The sequence below is a fragment of the Synchiropus splendidus genome, chromosome 5, assembly GCF_027744825.2.
Source record: "Synchiropus splendidus isolate RoL2022-P1 chromosome 5, RoL_Sspl_1.0, whole genome shotgun sequence".
Classification (NCBI taxonomy): Eukaryota; Metazoa; Chordata; class Actinopteri; order Syngnathiformes; family Callionymidae; genus Synchiropus; species Synchiropus splendidus.
The window spans coordinates 15,319,665-15,334,963 of NC_071338.1; the positions used below are offsets into that span (position 1 = coordinate 15,319,665).

Below are 15,299 nucleotides of genomic sequence, written 5' to 3' on the forward strand. Positions count from 1 at the left end.
ATTGATTCTGGGGAGAAATGTCGGGATTTAATATCAACACAAAAGAAAATGGTGACATTCTTGTGATGTTTTTGCTGTTGTCTTTTTCACCCATACCAAGTGTCTGATCATATTTCTTTAGGAGGATCCAGACACACTAATGTCGGACATGCACTTGCCTGTTCCCCAGTTGTAACCATCAGCCATTTTCCTACTGAGAACATACTCATGATCCTCATTATGGCCACTTCGCACTCTGCAGTAAAGTGGAGGTCTGATGTTGATGGAGCCAGCGGGACGGCAGCAGCAGCGAAAAACAAAGACACCCTTTCACTCTGGCTGCCTATAGATGCTATTGACAGAATTGGTCGGACCTATTAACATAAATGCGGGCCGAATGGCCTGTGATGAGGGGTTCGGTGCCCCATCCTCTGGAGTCACCCACCAATGGCATCTCCATCTTGAATCTTCGAGACAACGCTCCTATTTGAATTCTTAACATATGCATGTTATGTTGTTAGAAACTCTCAGGACTGGAAAAACCAAACCCCTTGATGCAATGTTTTGTCTTCTTTTGTATTATCTGGTCACCATCATGAGTTCAGACAGACCTCCTAACATAGTGGTGAATGGAACTCAGCAGTGCTCTGTGCTGTCAGCGCTTGAGTAATGTCATGCCCCGTTGTCCTTCCTCTCTGGAACAAGAAAGAAGCTCTTCCCACAGATCCCAGGTGTAGCAGAGGGAATCATATTGAAGAGAAAGTGTTGGGTCGACCACACACACACACACACACACACACACACACACACACACACATATATATATATATATATATATATATATATATATATATATATATATATATATATATATATATATATATGGTCCACCTTTCAGAAAACAGAGTTCAGAGATTTATTTCTTGGTTTGTTTCCCGATGATAATGATCAAAAACGGCAATGTGCCTCAACAGGTGTCTAAAGCGTTGGGCCATGAGAGAGTGTATGAAGGGGTGTGACTGTGGGTGTGCCTGTCCTCAGCTGTAGTCGAGCCAGCGTACCTGCTCCGGTGTATAAAAGCAGCGCGAATTCTCTGACTCATTATCAAAACTCCGCTGCACATCACCTGATCCCATCCAACAATGAGGAATCTTGCTCTCTGGGCTGTTGTCGGATTTCTGTCAGCGGTCTGCACTCACACCGGTAAGTTGTTTTCTCTTGTGATGACTAGTCATAAGGAGGTATTATTTAAAAATCGGACTCTTTGGGGGTCGCCTGGTTAGTCAGCATCGCCACCTAATATGCTCTCAACGCTCTGCGTCTAATCCGGGACCATCATCAGTTTTCACTTGTTGCAGTGGAAAACACACTGAGGTCTTTGTGGAACTACAGTGCTGCTCTTGATGGTCTGCATCACATTATCTCCTACATCCTAGGAATGCAACTGTTTTAAGAGCTGTTTTCTTCTTTTTTTTTCTTCAGTGTTTTACCTTTATTGCAGAAGGCTTTTTTTAACTGAAAGGTGAAAGGATTCAGTGACCTGCAGACACCTTGACTAAAACTGGAACCCTCAATGCTCATTGCTGTAGTGGTCTTTATTTCGTTTTTTAAATAGTTTCTGCTGAGCTCAGCGTTTATTAGGGAGCGCTGGTATCGCAGTGAATTTAGCAGCATTATTTGATAAGCGAGAAAGCTGCAAGGTTATTTTAGTCCAGTTAGAGAGATGGGGGCTTGACAGCAGAGGGGATGACTTTGAATACATCATAAGGTGAATTCTGCTTGGAGTTTCATGGGTTTCTGCCCAGTTTTTGCCACATTGGGCTGGCAATCTGTCCAGGGAGTCCGCTGCCTCCCACCGCCATGTAGCTGGGATTGGTTTCAGTCCAACAAGAACCTTAAGGCATGAATGAAAAATGCTCCATATCATAACACATGCATGTTGAATTGACTGTATATCACACAATGTCAGGCCAAACTTTACCTCTTCACTTCATGAAGTGAATTTTTCAGTATTTAAATGGATTTTCAGTGAGTGGCTTAAAAACAACACGTAACAGCAATCTGAAGCCATAATAAGCAAACATTTACTTTATCATCTCACTGCCATCCTACTAGTGACTGAGCGGAGGACAGTAAAAATCTTCCAGTGTTCCAATGTAACTAAACTAAATATTGATGTGTCACCCATGACTGGCGGTGGATGAGGCTCTTGACCTCATTCCCGTGTTTTCCTCATCCTTGAACAAACCGTGAGAATGGCTTCCTTCCAATGAGCAATCAAAGAGACGTTGAGGATTTGCTGAGCGGAGCCAGGTGTGTCGTACTCTCTGATTCTTTTGAAAACCTTCTCACAGGCGATTAGTCATGCTGGTTAATCATTGGTGACTCACGCCGCACCTTATCAAAGACAATCCTCTCGCAAGTTTATACAAGATTTTGCAACAAAACGTGTCATTCCTGTGTGGTCTTGGTGATTTTCCACCCCTTTGATCTCAGCTTGAGATTTGTGACAAATGGCTGCTGGTGAGTCATCTAGGTCACCGTTGGTTTGAACTGGACCTGGTTGGTCAGAATTAAATAAAGAAAAATCCACTTTTCTATTAGGGCCAAATTCATAATAACTCTCTAAGAAGACAATATAATAATAAGACAAAACATCACTATCTATGGATTTATTTTCTAGCTGTTGTCACCGACCCCCATGAAGTGTGGGTCATTTCTGATGGGGGACATCAAGGAGTGTGTTTCCATAAGCAGTTGTGTCGCAGTTACTTTTGAAATATAGTGAGCTGAGATATTGCATCTCCACATCTAGGAGCCAGTTGAGCTGGTTCAGGCGTTTCATAACAGGTAGTGTTTTACAGATGGACGACCTGACTCACACGGAAAGATCTTAAATGTGTAGTGGAAATATTTTGGAATCAGTCACAGCTAGCTGACGTGATCAAGGACCTGAAATATTTCATGCCGCTGTCTGACTTTTGCGTCATAATGAAGTACTGTTGCTCAAACTGTTTCTGAGGGCTGCACATCAGGTATATTACATTACCATAACAACCAACTATGAAGGCTGAAAAAGCTACCTTAAGTGAAAGCGGCCAGTGAATGTTTAACTCACTCTTAAACAGTGGGTGTCAGTCAAGGGTCAGTGTTGATGAAGTGGCCAGACATAGTGGGACAGAAGAGGGCAGCTGATAACCTGCTCTCAAATAGTTTGTTCCAGTCTGAGAAAGATGCAGCTGAAACCATGTAGTGATCATAGAGAAATGATGGGTTATTTGATCGAGGTGTAGATTTTGTGTGTAAAGGAGCATTTACTTGTTTATCAATATTTTTTTAAACATCAACTAATTTTTTTAGACAAGGATCTTTCTCTGGTCACGTCTGTTTTCAAAATGTATGACATCGATCTTCTCTCTGTGTTGCAGCTGTCACCCAATCGCCAGCCAAACTCGAGGATGACGTTCTGAAAGAGGCTGAGATAGATGGGTTTCTTGTCCAACAAACACATCCCTCGACCGAATCGACAAAAAAGACCACGACTCTCAGTCCATCCATTCATCAAGTGGAGAACTCAACAGCACAAATAGATGAGATTGAAGGTAGTGCAGCTGGCAATGAATCATTTGTTGCTCAGGGAGGCGAGAACCAGACAATGACAATCCAAGTCTTTTCCTCCACGACATCATCTTCAACTATTGGCTTCACTTCGCACTCACCCATCGCCACGACCCCCCAAGCTGACAGCAGCAATTCATCTTCCGCCAAACCCGACCCAAGTTTGGTACATGGATACATCGTGGACGACGAATCTCCTTCAGGCTCAGGAGATGGTGGGATCCTGGACCACAGCACAGCATACCGTGTGACTCCTGTCAACTCCGAGTTTGGCACGGCAACTTCAACTGTCAGTCATGAGAACATCTTACCCACTCATGCCAGCAGAGGATTAGGACGCAGTCTGATAGCACTGGTCGAACCTGATGCAGAGAAAATCCTACAACCAGCGCATGGTAGTTGTTTTTTATTCCGCAATTCAGAGATAACAATATTTTTATGATGTTTGAAAACGGTTGTTTTGATTTGAAATAATAACCGTTTCCATTTTGTTACATTGCTACAGATCCAAAGGTGGAACCAGAAACTCACAAAGGACACGTCACACCTGGTGAGTTAGCCTGTGTCACATCACTTTGTGATGAGCCTAACATTCCTTGTTGTCTCATCCCGACTCCAATAAAAACCTTATCTTTCATGCTCATTACATACTATTCTTATTATTACAGACTGGATCATCATCCTTGGGTTTATTGTGGGTGTAGCAGCACTGGTCATGCTCTGCGTTGCCATAGCTACAAGGGACAAGTAAGACACAAATCCAATAATGAGGAAAGTCATTCTTACTCACAGCCAAGTCATACTTTTTTTTTTCCTTTGTGTTGTCGTGCCAGATGGAACGGACCACGTGAAGTGAGGCATCCAGAGACGCAGAACACCTCCCCACACCAGCAGAGGGAGCAAGAGATGACCACATACCTGCTCCAACAGGCCCCAAGAGTGAACGGAAAGGCAGGAGAGTACACTGTCATCCCTCTGGAAGATCTGCCTGACAAATGCTGACAAAGATGAACGTTTAACTTGAGCAGAAGTACTTTGTGAAACATTCCAAACCCAGTGTGCGTGCTCCTTCATTTCATTCTTTAAAAAAGTGCTAGACTGTTTCTAATCTGCCTGAGATTTGCAGTTGATCATCTTGAATCCATCTGCCGCACTGTTTTGTATTGTGTTGAGCTTGTTTGTGTTTACAAATGTTGTTGTTTATATGCTGTGGTATGTAACTTATATTAAGAATGTTTGTTGTAATAGTGTTTTTTTTCCCACTTTGAAATATAATAAAGTATTTACAGTCAGTGCCTCCTGCTCTGCTGAACCTGACAAACACTAACACTAAAAACAAAATGCTGAAATGGTGCAAGTGATATGTCTTTCCGACCAAAAACAACATTGCCTTTCATTGCTGGCATAATAATAAAAGTTCATTACTCAAGTGAGGTGCCACCTTTACAAAAGGTGAGTCACTGTCAGACATGTATTTGTGTTCTACCATGACCCCAACACTCATACCACAAGTCCCATTTTGTGTTGCACTTGCTGAAGCTTTTATGTCTGAGCCGAATGTTTAAATCATATTTGTTTGACTTCATCCACTTACTTTATGTGTGCCTTTCCACATTTCAGTATTCAACATTTGTTTTTGTAATTTCTCACCTGTTGAGACTAATAAATGATTTTCTGACCTGAAACCCGATGAAGCATGGTCATTTTCAGACAATAAATGTTGAGTTTAAAAAATCTGTTCCACACACAAATGTTCAATTTATGATCTAATCGAAAAACACTTCCCACTCAGATGCCACCTTAGACAAATAAAAATAATAATAAACATTTTGCTCGAATACAAAAAATGTTTTAAGCAAAACCTTCCTTTCAAAAAGCAGCATGGTACAGTAATGAAACAAACTCTCTTGAGGTTATTGAGTGCATGGTGAAATCAAGTTTACTTTCTTAATTTCTGCTCAGTTTTCCCAGTTTTAAGTGCGAATGCACCATTTTTATCATGATATATCCTGGTTGTAGCGCATTCTAACATATCTACGATCACCACCAAGCTGACACTGATGACAACTTTGGTTGTTTACCATTTAGATGATGATGGGGTTTTTTTTACAAACAATTCACCCAATGTCTCATCATGAAGTATCTCAAAGTGAAGGAATCAATTCAGCATGTGAAGGATGAGTCGAGGTCAGAACCAAATGAACTTTATTACACTCTGCAAACAAACAAACAAACAAAATTTTTTGATCTAACTTCATGTCTGCTGAACAGTGTATATGAAATGTTGACATTAAATGTTATGATTGTGTGACTGACTGATGTTTCATGTCTATCTTAAACAGGCTAACAGCACATATAGCAACTGAAATTAACTGAAAATAACATTCTAAAAATGTCTATATAACGGAATAAGTTTCGTAATGTTTAGGTGATGTGTTTGCCAGTGATAAATGGAGAAGATTGTTTCAGTGTTCAGGCAAAATACTGCGACTTTCCAAACCCTCACTGCGGCTATTATTATGAAAAAGTGATGTGTAACATATTTCTCATTCTCACGCTCGGTGTGAATGCAGAAGAAATACTGATGGTGCCATTTTGACTTAGTTTATTTTAGTACTTCAGCCAAGGAGCTTGCTTGTTTTTCTGTGTTCAAAATAACTTGGACTGATTTTGGATGAAATTTTCATGAACCACATGAAGTAGGACGAGCAATGAGTGAATTTGGGAGCAATGCGGATCACCATCTGGAGCCATATATATATATATATTTTTTATTTTTTTTACATTGGGAGATTGGAGAATTTCTGGCATTTGTCCCAGAAGGGTATTTGGATCCAGGAATTATTTTTGAAGGATACTTTTGAAGGAGATTGTACGGGGGTGGGGGGTGAACTGAAGCTGCTTGGCGGAGGTCTGTTTCTATTATGTGACTTTGAAAAGAGAGCCGTGCGACTCCTCGCCATGTTGTGACATCAGCAGAGGAAAACAGAGTTTGCTTGCCTATTACCATACACAAAACAGAAGTGGCTGAAAAAATAGGAATAAAAGAGAAGTGTCCCCTGTCTTTGAACTTCTCTCTAATAATGTTGTGAATGTGTGGACATCGAGTATTCGGCGTCAGGCGACGGTACAGTCTGCTAATGAAATCATCATTACGAGCCATTGTCTGTCAATGCTGGTTTGTGTAAATGCTTATTAGCAGAGGCTACAGCTCTTTGTGTAGTTTCAAGAGCAAATATCAGACTGATGTAATGATAGCATTGCCACAAAGATCTCCACTCACATGTCAGCTGGACTGCATACGTGCAGAATAGCTGTCTCCTCCCACGTGTGCAGGCCAACATTGTCTTGCTGAAATGAGAGCAATTCTTGATGCTGTTAAAAGACTGGAAGCGTCGGCAATGAAGGCCATTTACTCTGTCATGACCAACAATCAGAGTGGTTCTGTGACAGTAACCGTTCACTCCTGACGCCACAGTGTTGCCTCCACCCCAGTGATCACAGTCCTGCACTCTAAAGGCCCATTTATGCTCCTTTTACATACGAAAATGCAACAGCCCTTTGCAAACGATATTACAGTGGCTGATCACGTTTCAATGCGTTCTTTATGTTGGTGTTGCTGTTCAACAATATATCCACCAGGGGGCGCATGACTGTGGAAGAAGTATTGATGATGTACCTCTTGCAGAAAAAGAGGCTAACAAAGGCAGTGTTGAGGGAGGCGGCTGAAGATATCGCGACTGGAGGACGGCGTATTTCCGCCATTGTTATGTCTTCTTCGTGTACATATCGGGTAGTAACAGGTGGTACTGCTCCGTTTTGTCTGCATCTGTAAGCTTTGTGCAAACATACAGAAATACTGAGGAACTGAGCACGGACAGAAGGTTCCGTCTGTATCCGGATCCGTGTGTAACGTTGACCATAAAGTGTGACTTCCGGACTTCCAGACTAGTGAACTCTAAACTCAACCACAGCTTAGTGCCTCCCAGATCAGCATGTATTGATGGCATTTGTAAAAACTAATTCATGAGACTCAAAACTGAAAGGATTCATTGCGCTCGTGGGGTAAAGTGCTTTTTTCCGGGACAGCGGTTGTGTGTTCGTAACTTCTAGCAGCAAAGTCATAGCAGGGAGAAAACAAAGTGAGGAGTGTCTGAAAGCATAAAAAAAGAGGACGGCCCAGGGCATGGAGCTGCTGCGGCTCAGATAAGTACGCTTAAGAAGCTGATTCACATTGGATTTTGGCAAACATCAAACCATTAAAGTTAAGCAGAGGACATGGAGAAATGCAAAGGAAGAGGAATGTTTTTCGACTTCAGATCCTTGATGGAGTATTGCAGTCACACTTTTTGTTGTTGTCAAGTTACCAAACTTGATTTCTTTAACATCTCTTTAGACCAGTTTCCACCTCAAAGCCACATGATCTGGTATGAACCTGTTTGTTGTTTCAAAGAGCTGCGGTTGGTGAAAAGTGGAGTTGCCAGTGTTTGGACAACCCGCAAGCTTTTTAATCATCAGTGAAACACCAGAAGAAAATATGTTTCCCGTTGAAGCTTGCCTGCATGTTTTATCATCTCCTTTCTTTGTGGGTCCCGTGAGCATGTGGGCCTCCTCCACCTTAATGATTTATCAGCTCATCTCTTTTCCTAATCTTGCATCTACTTGAGCTTCACCCATGAACTGAAAATAATGGGATCAGCTTGTGACCAAGTTTAAGGTTCTTTGGAGGCAGATATTCGCTTCAATATATGAATCTATTCCTTCAGAAATATTTTTGTATACGTCTTTGTTGCGTGTCTGTGTGAACCTATGTTCATGACTGGGAGAACTGGAACAGAAGTAAGTGACCACACAAGTAGTCTTCGGTGGATGGTCTTCCACCTGCCAAAAACCTGAGGAGGAGAGCTTTAGCTCTTGGACAGTAACCCATTTTATACTGCAAAGCAAGGACACATTTTCAGTGTTGCTGAGCCCCATTTTCCGGTACTTCTGAGGTCTATAATAATATATTTACATTTGATAAATTTAGTTGCTCCTGCAGCCTCGAAACCTTGTGCCTCAAATCCATCTCAAAACAATGCTGTTTGCAAGCGTCAGTTAGCAGCATTGTGCTATACAGTAACGTGGGTCCACGTATGCCATTTGTCCTTATGAGGGTCAACAGCATTTCATTTTACCTTTTAGTTATATAATTTTATGACATTTACTTGCAATATTGCCAACCATTTGCATGTATTGCTTGATGTATGATTCCTACATGTTCATTTTTTTTTAATTCTTTTCTATATTTAATTTATTCAAATCCTCTTATTTTCAGGGAAGGTTTTCAACGTATTTAAATAAAATGGGTAGGGATACAAACCATGTTATATATTTGCTTCATTAAATCACTTCTCGGCCTTTAGGCTAAGATCATCTGTAGTATCTGTTCTTATCAGTTTAATATTTGTTTCATTAAAACGTTGGATCTGTTTTTATCACATATCGCTATTTAGCCAAACTATATCTTCCCTGTGTTCTTTATGATGGTATTGCTGTTCACGATTATATCCACCAGGGGGAGCAGCCCAGAGTCAAAATTTTATGAAAACGATAAACTCCAAAACAAACATGGCGACTGCGCAATAGTATTGATAACGTACCTCTCAAAGACAGCACACATATTGTTACAGTCACATATTGTTACAGTGCCTGGTTAAGGACTAACTGCATTTGTAACAGAAACTTCTCTACGCATTTACATGGAATCTATAAGAGGAAAAACTCAACCATCAAGTCATCTGACTAAACGTCAACATAACACACAAGAAATCGCCACAGAAGACAAATATTGTTGAACCAACAGTGAGTGAATATGTAGCTCATAAAAGAAAATCAATAATTTCCAGAAGTTAATCGAGGAAGAGAAGGTCAGCATATGTTGTTTGTATGGCACATTCATTATCTGAAAGGTTCCACTATGATCATCTCCAACAGGAGGATCATAAAGCACGATCTAGGAGGACTGAGTCGCTTGTTATTCCCCCTGTGATGTTTTAGAAATGTCAAGGATGTTTCATGTACGCACGAGTGGCTCTGTACAGCGTATGTTCATGTTGCATATTTCCTTCTCTACAATTTTTCTTTGCCTGCATTATTTTAGCAATAAACATTTAGAGTTTCCTTGCAATTCATTGCAGAATTCACTTTTGACATTTCAAGTAAATCGCACAAATATCCATCATCTTCAGAAAATAGTTTAACTGTCTTACGGACGCACCAAGAAGTAAACATGCTTCCATCATCAGGCTGTACCACAGTAAACGTGATCAACAACAAAAATAGCCGGCTCCGGTTCTGACAGGACCGGTTTCATCGCAAAGACACAACAAATCTCCTACCATGATAGTGCAATAGGGGACACTTTATTTCCATGTCAAACACAGGACAAATCCATATTTCAAGGAGAAGGTGGCGCGACAGTTCTAGCTAGCTAGCTAACCTTCAACATTTGTGCATATACACTCTCAGTAGCACTACTCACATTGAATTGACTCGCATTGCAGCACTGTAACACTTATAGGGGAAACATTGTGTTTCTGTGAAATAAGTGAAATATTAAAATACAAATATTTGACACCGGCACAGGAAGACAACTGTGATATAAATGAGGTATTAATAACAAAATATGCTGAATAACACTTGATTTGCGCAGGTTAGCATTTATAACTCCAAAGTTCTGATCAGGGTTGGTTTTGGCTGCTGGACACTTGGCAAGACACTTGTCCAAAATGCTCTTTGACGCACAGCCTTTTTTCTTTTATTTCAACACACTCTCTGGTTCAAATGGCACATGACAACAGTAGCATCAAATTATCCCTTTCTCTTCTGTAGGCAGAGCGGACGGATCCAGGCCGCACTGTTTCATCTGGACGGCGATGTCGAACAGATAATCGTAGCACTCGCACCTAAGGAAGACGCCAGCGTAAATAACAGACTACTTCAAAAGGTGGGCAGTGAAGCACTCACATGGTCTTGGCTTTCTCCCATGTCTCACCCCACACATACACTCCGTGTCTGCGCACCAGAACGGCGCATGACTCCGGGTATTCCTCCATCGCTCGAGCCATGCGATCCTTCAAATCCTTCTCTTCTGGCGTGTTCTCAACAATTGGCACCACCAGGGTGTCGTCATATCTGTGTGAGCCACAGAGGACCAATTGAGATCAAAGGTTTCAAGCATTGTGGTTAGTGCATAGTGGACGCTCCCTACAGCCAGCAGTAGTATGTGATGTCAAATTCAACAGACGACTTGTGGATCCAGAAGGGACGAGGACTATGCGGTGGGACAGGTAGCATTCAGCCTATAAACATTAACTGCTGCTCATGGGTCTCCCTGTCACTCTCCACCACTTGAATAAGCCCAACTTTGTGGTTATAAAGTGGGGCTATAAATGAGTCACTAGCGTTAGCTTGACCTATTCCAGGGGTCATGACGCAGCGACTCATCTTGTCTGTTGTGTATCATCTGGGCCACGACCGACTGTGTTCTGACTGGATTCTAGCGCACTAATGTATTGAATCAGAGTCATTTGTGGAGTTGAACATACTCCCCATGACGGAGTGGGTTTACCCCCGGCACTCTGGTTTCCTCCCACTGTCCAAAAATATACATATTGTTCCTCTCTCTGGGCCCTGTGATAGGCAGCCAGCACAGGGTTCATTTTTTAAACGGTCTGGGGTTCCATTATGCATTTGTTTTCTTTTTGAGCTTGTATGAATACATAAAAAAATAAAACAGATTATCTTAAAAATCACTAACAGACTAATATCAGAGATGGCGATACCCCCATGCCATCCAATGCCACAGCTGTGCCAGGAATAGCCACACAGAAAGCCACTTATTTTTAAGACAGATGAAGAAATAATTTGCTCAGAGACCCTCATCTAATCTGTTTGGACAGAGCAAAGCAAGAGGGAAAATGAGTCTAATCAGTTTCAGCATGGTTTTGATCTCGATAAAAGTGAGGGATCCAGAATTTTCTCCCTGAGAAGTAAGATATTCCACCCAGTAAATTACAAGCTTGACTGCAATAAATGTTTTCTTGGCTGCTGAATTACATACTGATAGTTGGAGCCTGAAGAGCCTTTGCGAATCCCCTTGATCATCTCCTGGTGTGTTATTCTGAACTCTTTACCGGGATACAGCAACGTGGCCATCACCGCAGCCTTGGAGTGGGTATGTATCACAGCATGAGCCCCTGCGTCAGTTGTTGAGGGCGGAAAAAAAGAAGAAAAAAACAACCCGATTTCAATCACTTTTGCTGTTCTTCTTTTAAAAATAAATAACACATGTAAGGAGAAAACATTTTGTCGCAAAAGTTTTTTTAAATGTACAAAAAAGGTGGTTGATTAAAAAGACTGGCCTTGATCTGACTTTATTTCCATTTGTTACTATATACTAACCATATGAATCACAAAGTGGGAATCAGAAGGTACCTCACAACCAATAGTCATGATATAGCAGCAGCAGTAGTGTGATAATCCTTTAAGAACAGAATTGGCATTTGAAAATAAGATCAAATTGTAACATAGTGATCAAAACTGTGCTTTCTTATATAGAAACTAATAAATTAAAACAATTTATTATTACAACAAGCACAATAATAATAATAGCATTGACAAGAATAAATATATTTTAGTCTATGTATCTAAAGATTTTGCTGCGTTACATTCCGTGAACGATCATTTTTGGACCAAAACAAAATTGGTTGTTCTGGTTTCTTTGTCAGAAAATCATTTTTAAAAGCACTATATGAATACAGTGTCAACTTTCATCTCCTATTTCATTAATTTTATTCGTGTTATACCTTTACAGATGCAGTACATATGCACTTGAAAGTGATTTTGCTTTCTTACGACTTAAGAATATGATCATGGGAAAGACACTCACCCCTCATATGATAGGCGTTCATAAAAAGAGGGGTGCACTGGCTTTTTTTTAACTTCTTCCAGGCAGGTGGACAGCAGATGTCCCGCTCTTGCAAATCACACACAAACATGTCTTCAGGCTGCAAAATCAACATCCAGTTAGACTGTAAACAGAGCACTCCAAATTTGAGGAAAAAACACTACCTGTATTCTTTCTTTCTGGACGCCTGATGGTGCAATGAAGATCTGATCTCTGTGCCGAAACATGAAGACATAATTTATCATTTAATATCTAGCATGCCCTCACATTTTCTTGTGATGAGGAACTCTACAAAGGAGTGCATTTGAAATGTAAGAACTTCAGCTCAGAAGTCTGACATGGTCTCCAAACCTTTCTCCATGAGCAGTCCCTCTAATGTACTTTTTTATTTTGCCCGTCAATCCCAGTGAAAATCTGAGCATGTTAGCACTGCATTATTTCCATTGAGGCTCATTTTTATATGCTTTGTCCACACCTGTTTCACTGCTGGAAACCTTTATTCTGTGTCATGTGAAAAAACAATGCAGATACAGACCCTCTTCTCAAGCTGATCCCTCCACCAGTTCCTGTTACCCATCCCAGCTGGTAGAACAGTCGACAGAGTTCCGGAATTAGGAGACGTGGGTGCTCCTGATCCTGGAACATTGAATGAAACTGTAAATCTTAGGATCAGTTCCCAGCTCTTCGGTGTGTTAAATAGTATTTTATTTTATTATTATTATTATCATTAATAAAATTATGCTAAGCAATAGTCGCGAGTTTCAAAGAAAACATAGATCAATGCTTCAACTACAGAATGAACACTTTGCAAAATCTAATTTAGTTTGTCTGTCAGTCCGTGTGCGTGTGCATGTCATCTGGCACTTGCCTGCTTCTTCAGGGATTTTTCATCTGCATCTGTGCAGTCGTCGCCCGTGCCACACAGAGACGACATGTCTTCAACAACAAACAAGACGTCATTTGATTAATCCACTAAGTTAATGATAAGACTCAATGAAATAAGTGGATATATTTAATCAGATTATTTCTAATGAAAACCCTTTGTCATGTCAAGCAAAAGCACAACTGAAGAGGCTAATAATAACCTGGCATCAAAGATGAGGCTAAAATAGCATTGTGGCTCTGAGAGCTGTGAGTTCCAAATTGGAGTTCCAACAAAAATTTTGAGATTTTTTTGGTTTGGATTTCAAACAAAAATCTAGAACTCGAGCGACCCCGAAAAACCATAACGTGCGCAGGCCGATCAGCTGACCCACGACACGCTTTGTTATTGTGCATAACACAGCCTCTGTATGCAGACGTGTCCCGTTAGCTACATTTACTGACTGTTTTTTCTACATATTGAGGTGTAAAACCTTTCCTGTCTCCGCATTGAACCATGGTAGAGTGTCACAGGGGAAGTGCTCGCTCTCCACACCTCTGAGGCGGGAGCGCACACTCCAGGGTTCGATGTCCTGTAGTCGGCTGGAGCTTGGAACTTGGTTTATGACTTTGTCACAGCCAAACTGCACAGAAGCGCACATTCAGAGCTGGACACGCACCGGGCACCTCTTCACTTCTGGAGAGACGTCACTCACTCGGCAACCCCTCCCACATGCAGCGGCCACACACACATAGACAAACAGCGCACCTGCAGCAGACACTCTACATTCACTCCTACAAAAGACTATTTTAAGGCTTGGAACACATTATTTATTTTTCCATTCATTGTAATGGGAAAAATCGATTCAGATTTCGAACAAATCGTTTCTCGAACGGTCGTCTGGAACGGATTGTGGTCGAGAACCAAGGTACCACTGTGTGTGTGTGTGTGTATATATATATATATATATATATATATATATATATATATATATATATATATATATACATAGTATATAGAATCAATGTTTAATTTCCATAAAAGAAATCTGCATTTTGAGACGCCTATGGCGGTGTGGCTTTTAAAGGACTGGTATGAGTGTCGCTTGGAAGTTGCCAGTGTACCTGCGAGTTGTGAACTTGCTCAGAGTTGCAGGCACTTTAGCCATTCCATGGGAAATGCTAATAGGATGCACATTTCCGTATAAAAGTGTCATACTTTACACATATACCAGTTGTATTTAGTGAGCAGTGAAGACATCAGTTCTACTTCTAACGACCACTGAAGTCCACAAGTCAAGTGCAGACGAAAGACAAAAGGAGTGCAATTGACTTGCATGGTGTTATGGGCTTTCTACACGCGTCATAACTGTGGAGCATTTTGTGGTCGGAGACAACATGATTAAGGTGACTGGACTTTGCGAAAACACAGACAACACGGCTAACTATTCAATAACATGCGCGTAGTTCACTCCTGAAGTTTAGTGTGACTTCAGGCTGCTCGTGAAATATCGAAGTATGCTTCCGTTTTGACAAAGAAACGTAGCGCTAATGAGCGAAATAAAAGAGGATTATTTTTGGAAAAATATTGCATGTACTTGTGAGGAAAAGATTTTAAAAAGGCAAAAGCTTACCTTGCTGAAACACACGCCTGGGACACACTAGTTTGACGTCATCGCATGCGACACAACAAATGGAATGCTCACTCGCGAGGCGACATACACGGTGAGCCACTCGTTGATTTGATATTACACTTTTTCGCTAAAAGAAGTTGTTGCGCTCCTGCTTATTTCGTTAAGGTTAACAGAGACCGTTGGAATGTCAAGTGAATGACGCAGACGTTCGAGTACGAAAGCTAAAAGGCTAAGCTATTACATTGACGCACGCAAAT

The 15,299-nt window shown here is 41.1% G+C and overlaps 2 protein-coding genes and 1 pseudogene across 3 annotated transcripts; 2 read left to right on the top strand and 1 right to left on the bottom strand.

Annotated features, from left to right (window-relative positions):
• Nucleotides 1-1,070: 1,070 nt before the first annotated feature.
• On the top strand, nucleotides 1,071-5,270 carry LOC128759174 (uncharacterized). 2 transcript variants are annotated; one of them, XM_053865937.1, is made up of 5 exons: nucleotides 1,071-1,182; nucleotides 3,408-3,995; nucleotides 4,103-4,147; nucleotides 4,266-4,344; nucleotides 4,431-5,270. In XM_053865937.1, the coding sequence occupies exons 1-5, from the start codon at nucleotides 1,122-1,124 to the stop codon at nucleotides 4,597-4,599; spliced, it is 942 nt and encodes a 313-aa protein (XP_053721912.1). In that variant the 5' UTR covers nucleotides 1,071-1,121; the 3' UTR covers nucleotides 4,600-5,270. The 2 variants fall into 2 exon arrangements, with proteins under 2 accessions (XP_053721912.1, XP_053721913.1); XM_053865938.1 differs by having other exon boundaries at nucleotides 3,408-3,992.
• Nucleotides 5,271-8,983: 3,713 nt separating this feature from the next.
• On the top strand, nucleotides 8,984-9,102 carry LOC128759805 (U2 spliceosomal RNA; annotated as a pseudogene).
• An 897-nt stretch (nucleotides 9,103-9,999) lies between these two features.
• On the bottom strand, nucleotides 10,000-15,284 carry apip (APAF1 interacting protein). The gene is made up of 8 exons (XM_053864648.1): nucleotides 15,043-15,284; nucleotides 13,416-13,483; nucleotides 13,083-13,183; nucleotides 12,712-12,760; nucleotides 12,530-12,647; nucleotides 11,702-11,837; nucleotides 10,606-10,773; nucleotides 10,000-10,544 (listed from the first exon to the last, which is right to left on the bottom strand). The coding sequence occupies exons 2-8, from the start codon at nucleotides 13,479-13,481 to the stop codon at nucleotides 10,445-10,447; spliced, it is 738 nt and encodes a 245-aa protein (XP_053720623.1). The 5' UTR covers nucleotides 13,482-13,483; nucleotides 15,043-15,284; the 3' UTR covers nucleotides 10,000-10,444.
• Between the last annotated feature and the right edge of the window lie 15 nt (nucleotides 15,285-15,299).

Bases quoted from the DNA above. Each gene is read 5' to 3' on its own strand.
- LOC128759174 (XM_053865937.1), top strand. From the start codon at position 1,122: ATGAGGAATCTTGCTCTCTGGGCTGTTGTCGGATTTCTGTCAGCGGTC. The intron at 3,996-4,102 runs GTTGTTTTTTAT...ACATTGCTACAG, and splicing joins CCTACAACCAGCGCATGGTA to ATCCAAAGGTGGAACCAGAA. The intron at 4,148-4,265 runs GTGAGTTAGCCT...TTATTATTACAG, and splicing joins CAAAGGACACGTCACACCTG to ACTGGATCATCATCCTTGGG.
- apip (XM_053864648.1), bottom strand. From the start codon at position 13,481: ATGTCGTCTCTGTGTGGCACGGGCGACGACTGCACAGATGCAGATGAA. The intron at 13,184-13,415 runs GCAAGTGCCAGA...TCAATGTTCCAG, and splicing joins AAAAATCCCTGAAGAAGCAG to GATCAGGAGCACCCACGTCT. The intron at 12,761-13,082 runs GTCTGTATCTGC...GTTTCGGCACAG, and splicing joins GGGATCAGCTTGAGAAGAGG to AGATCAGATCTTCATTGCAC.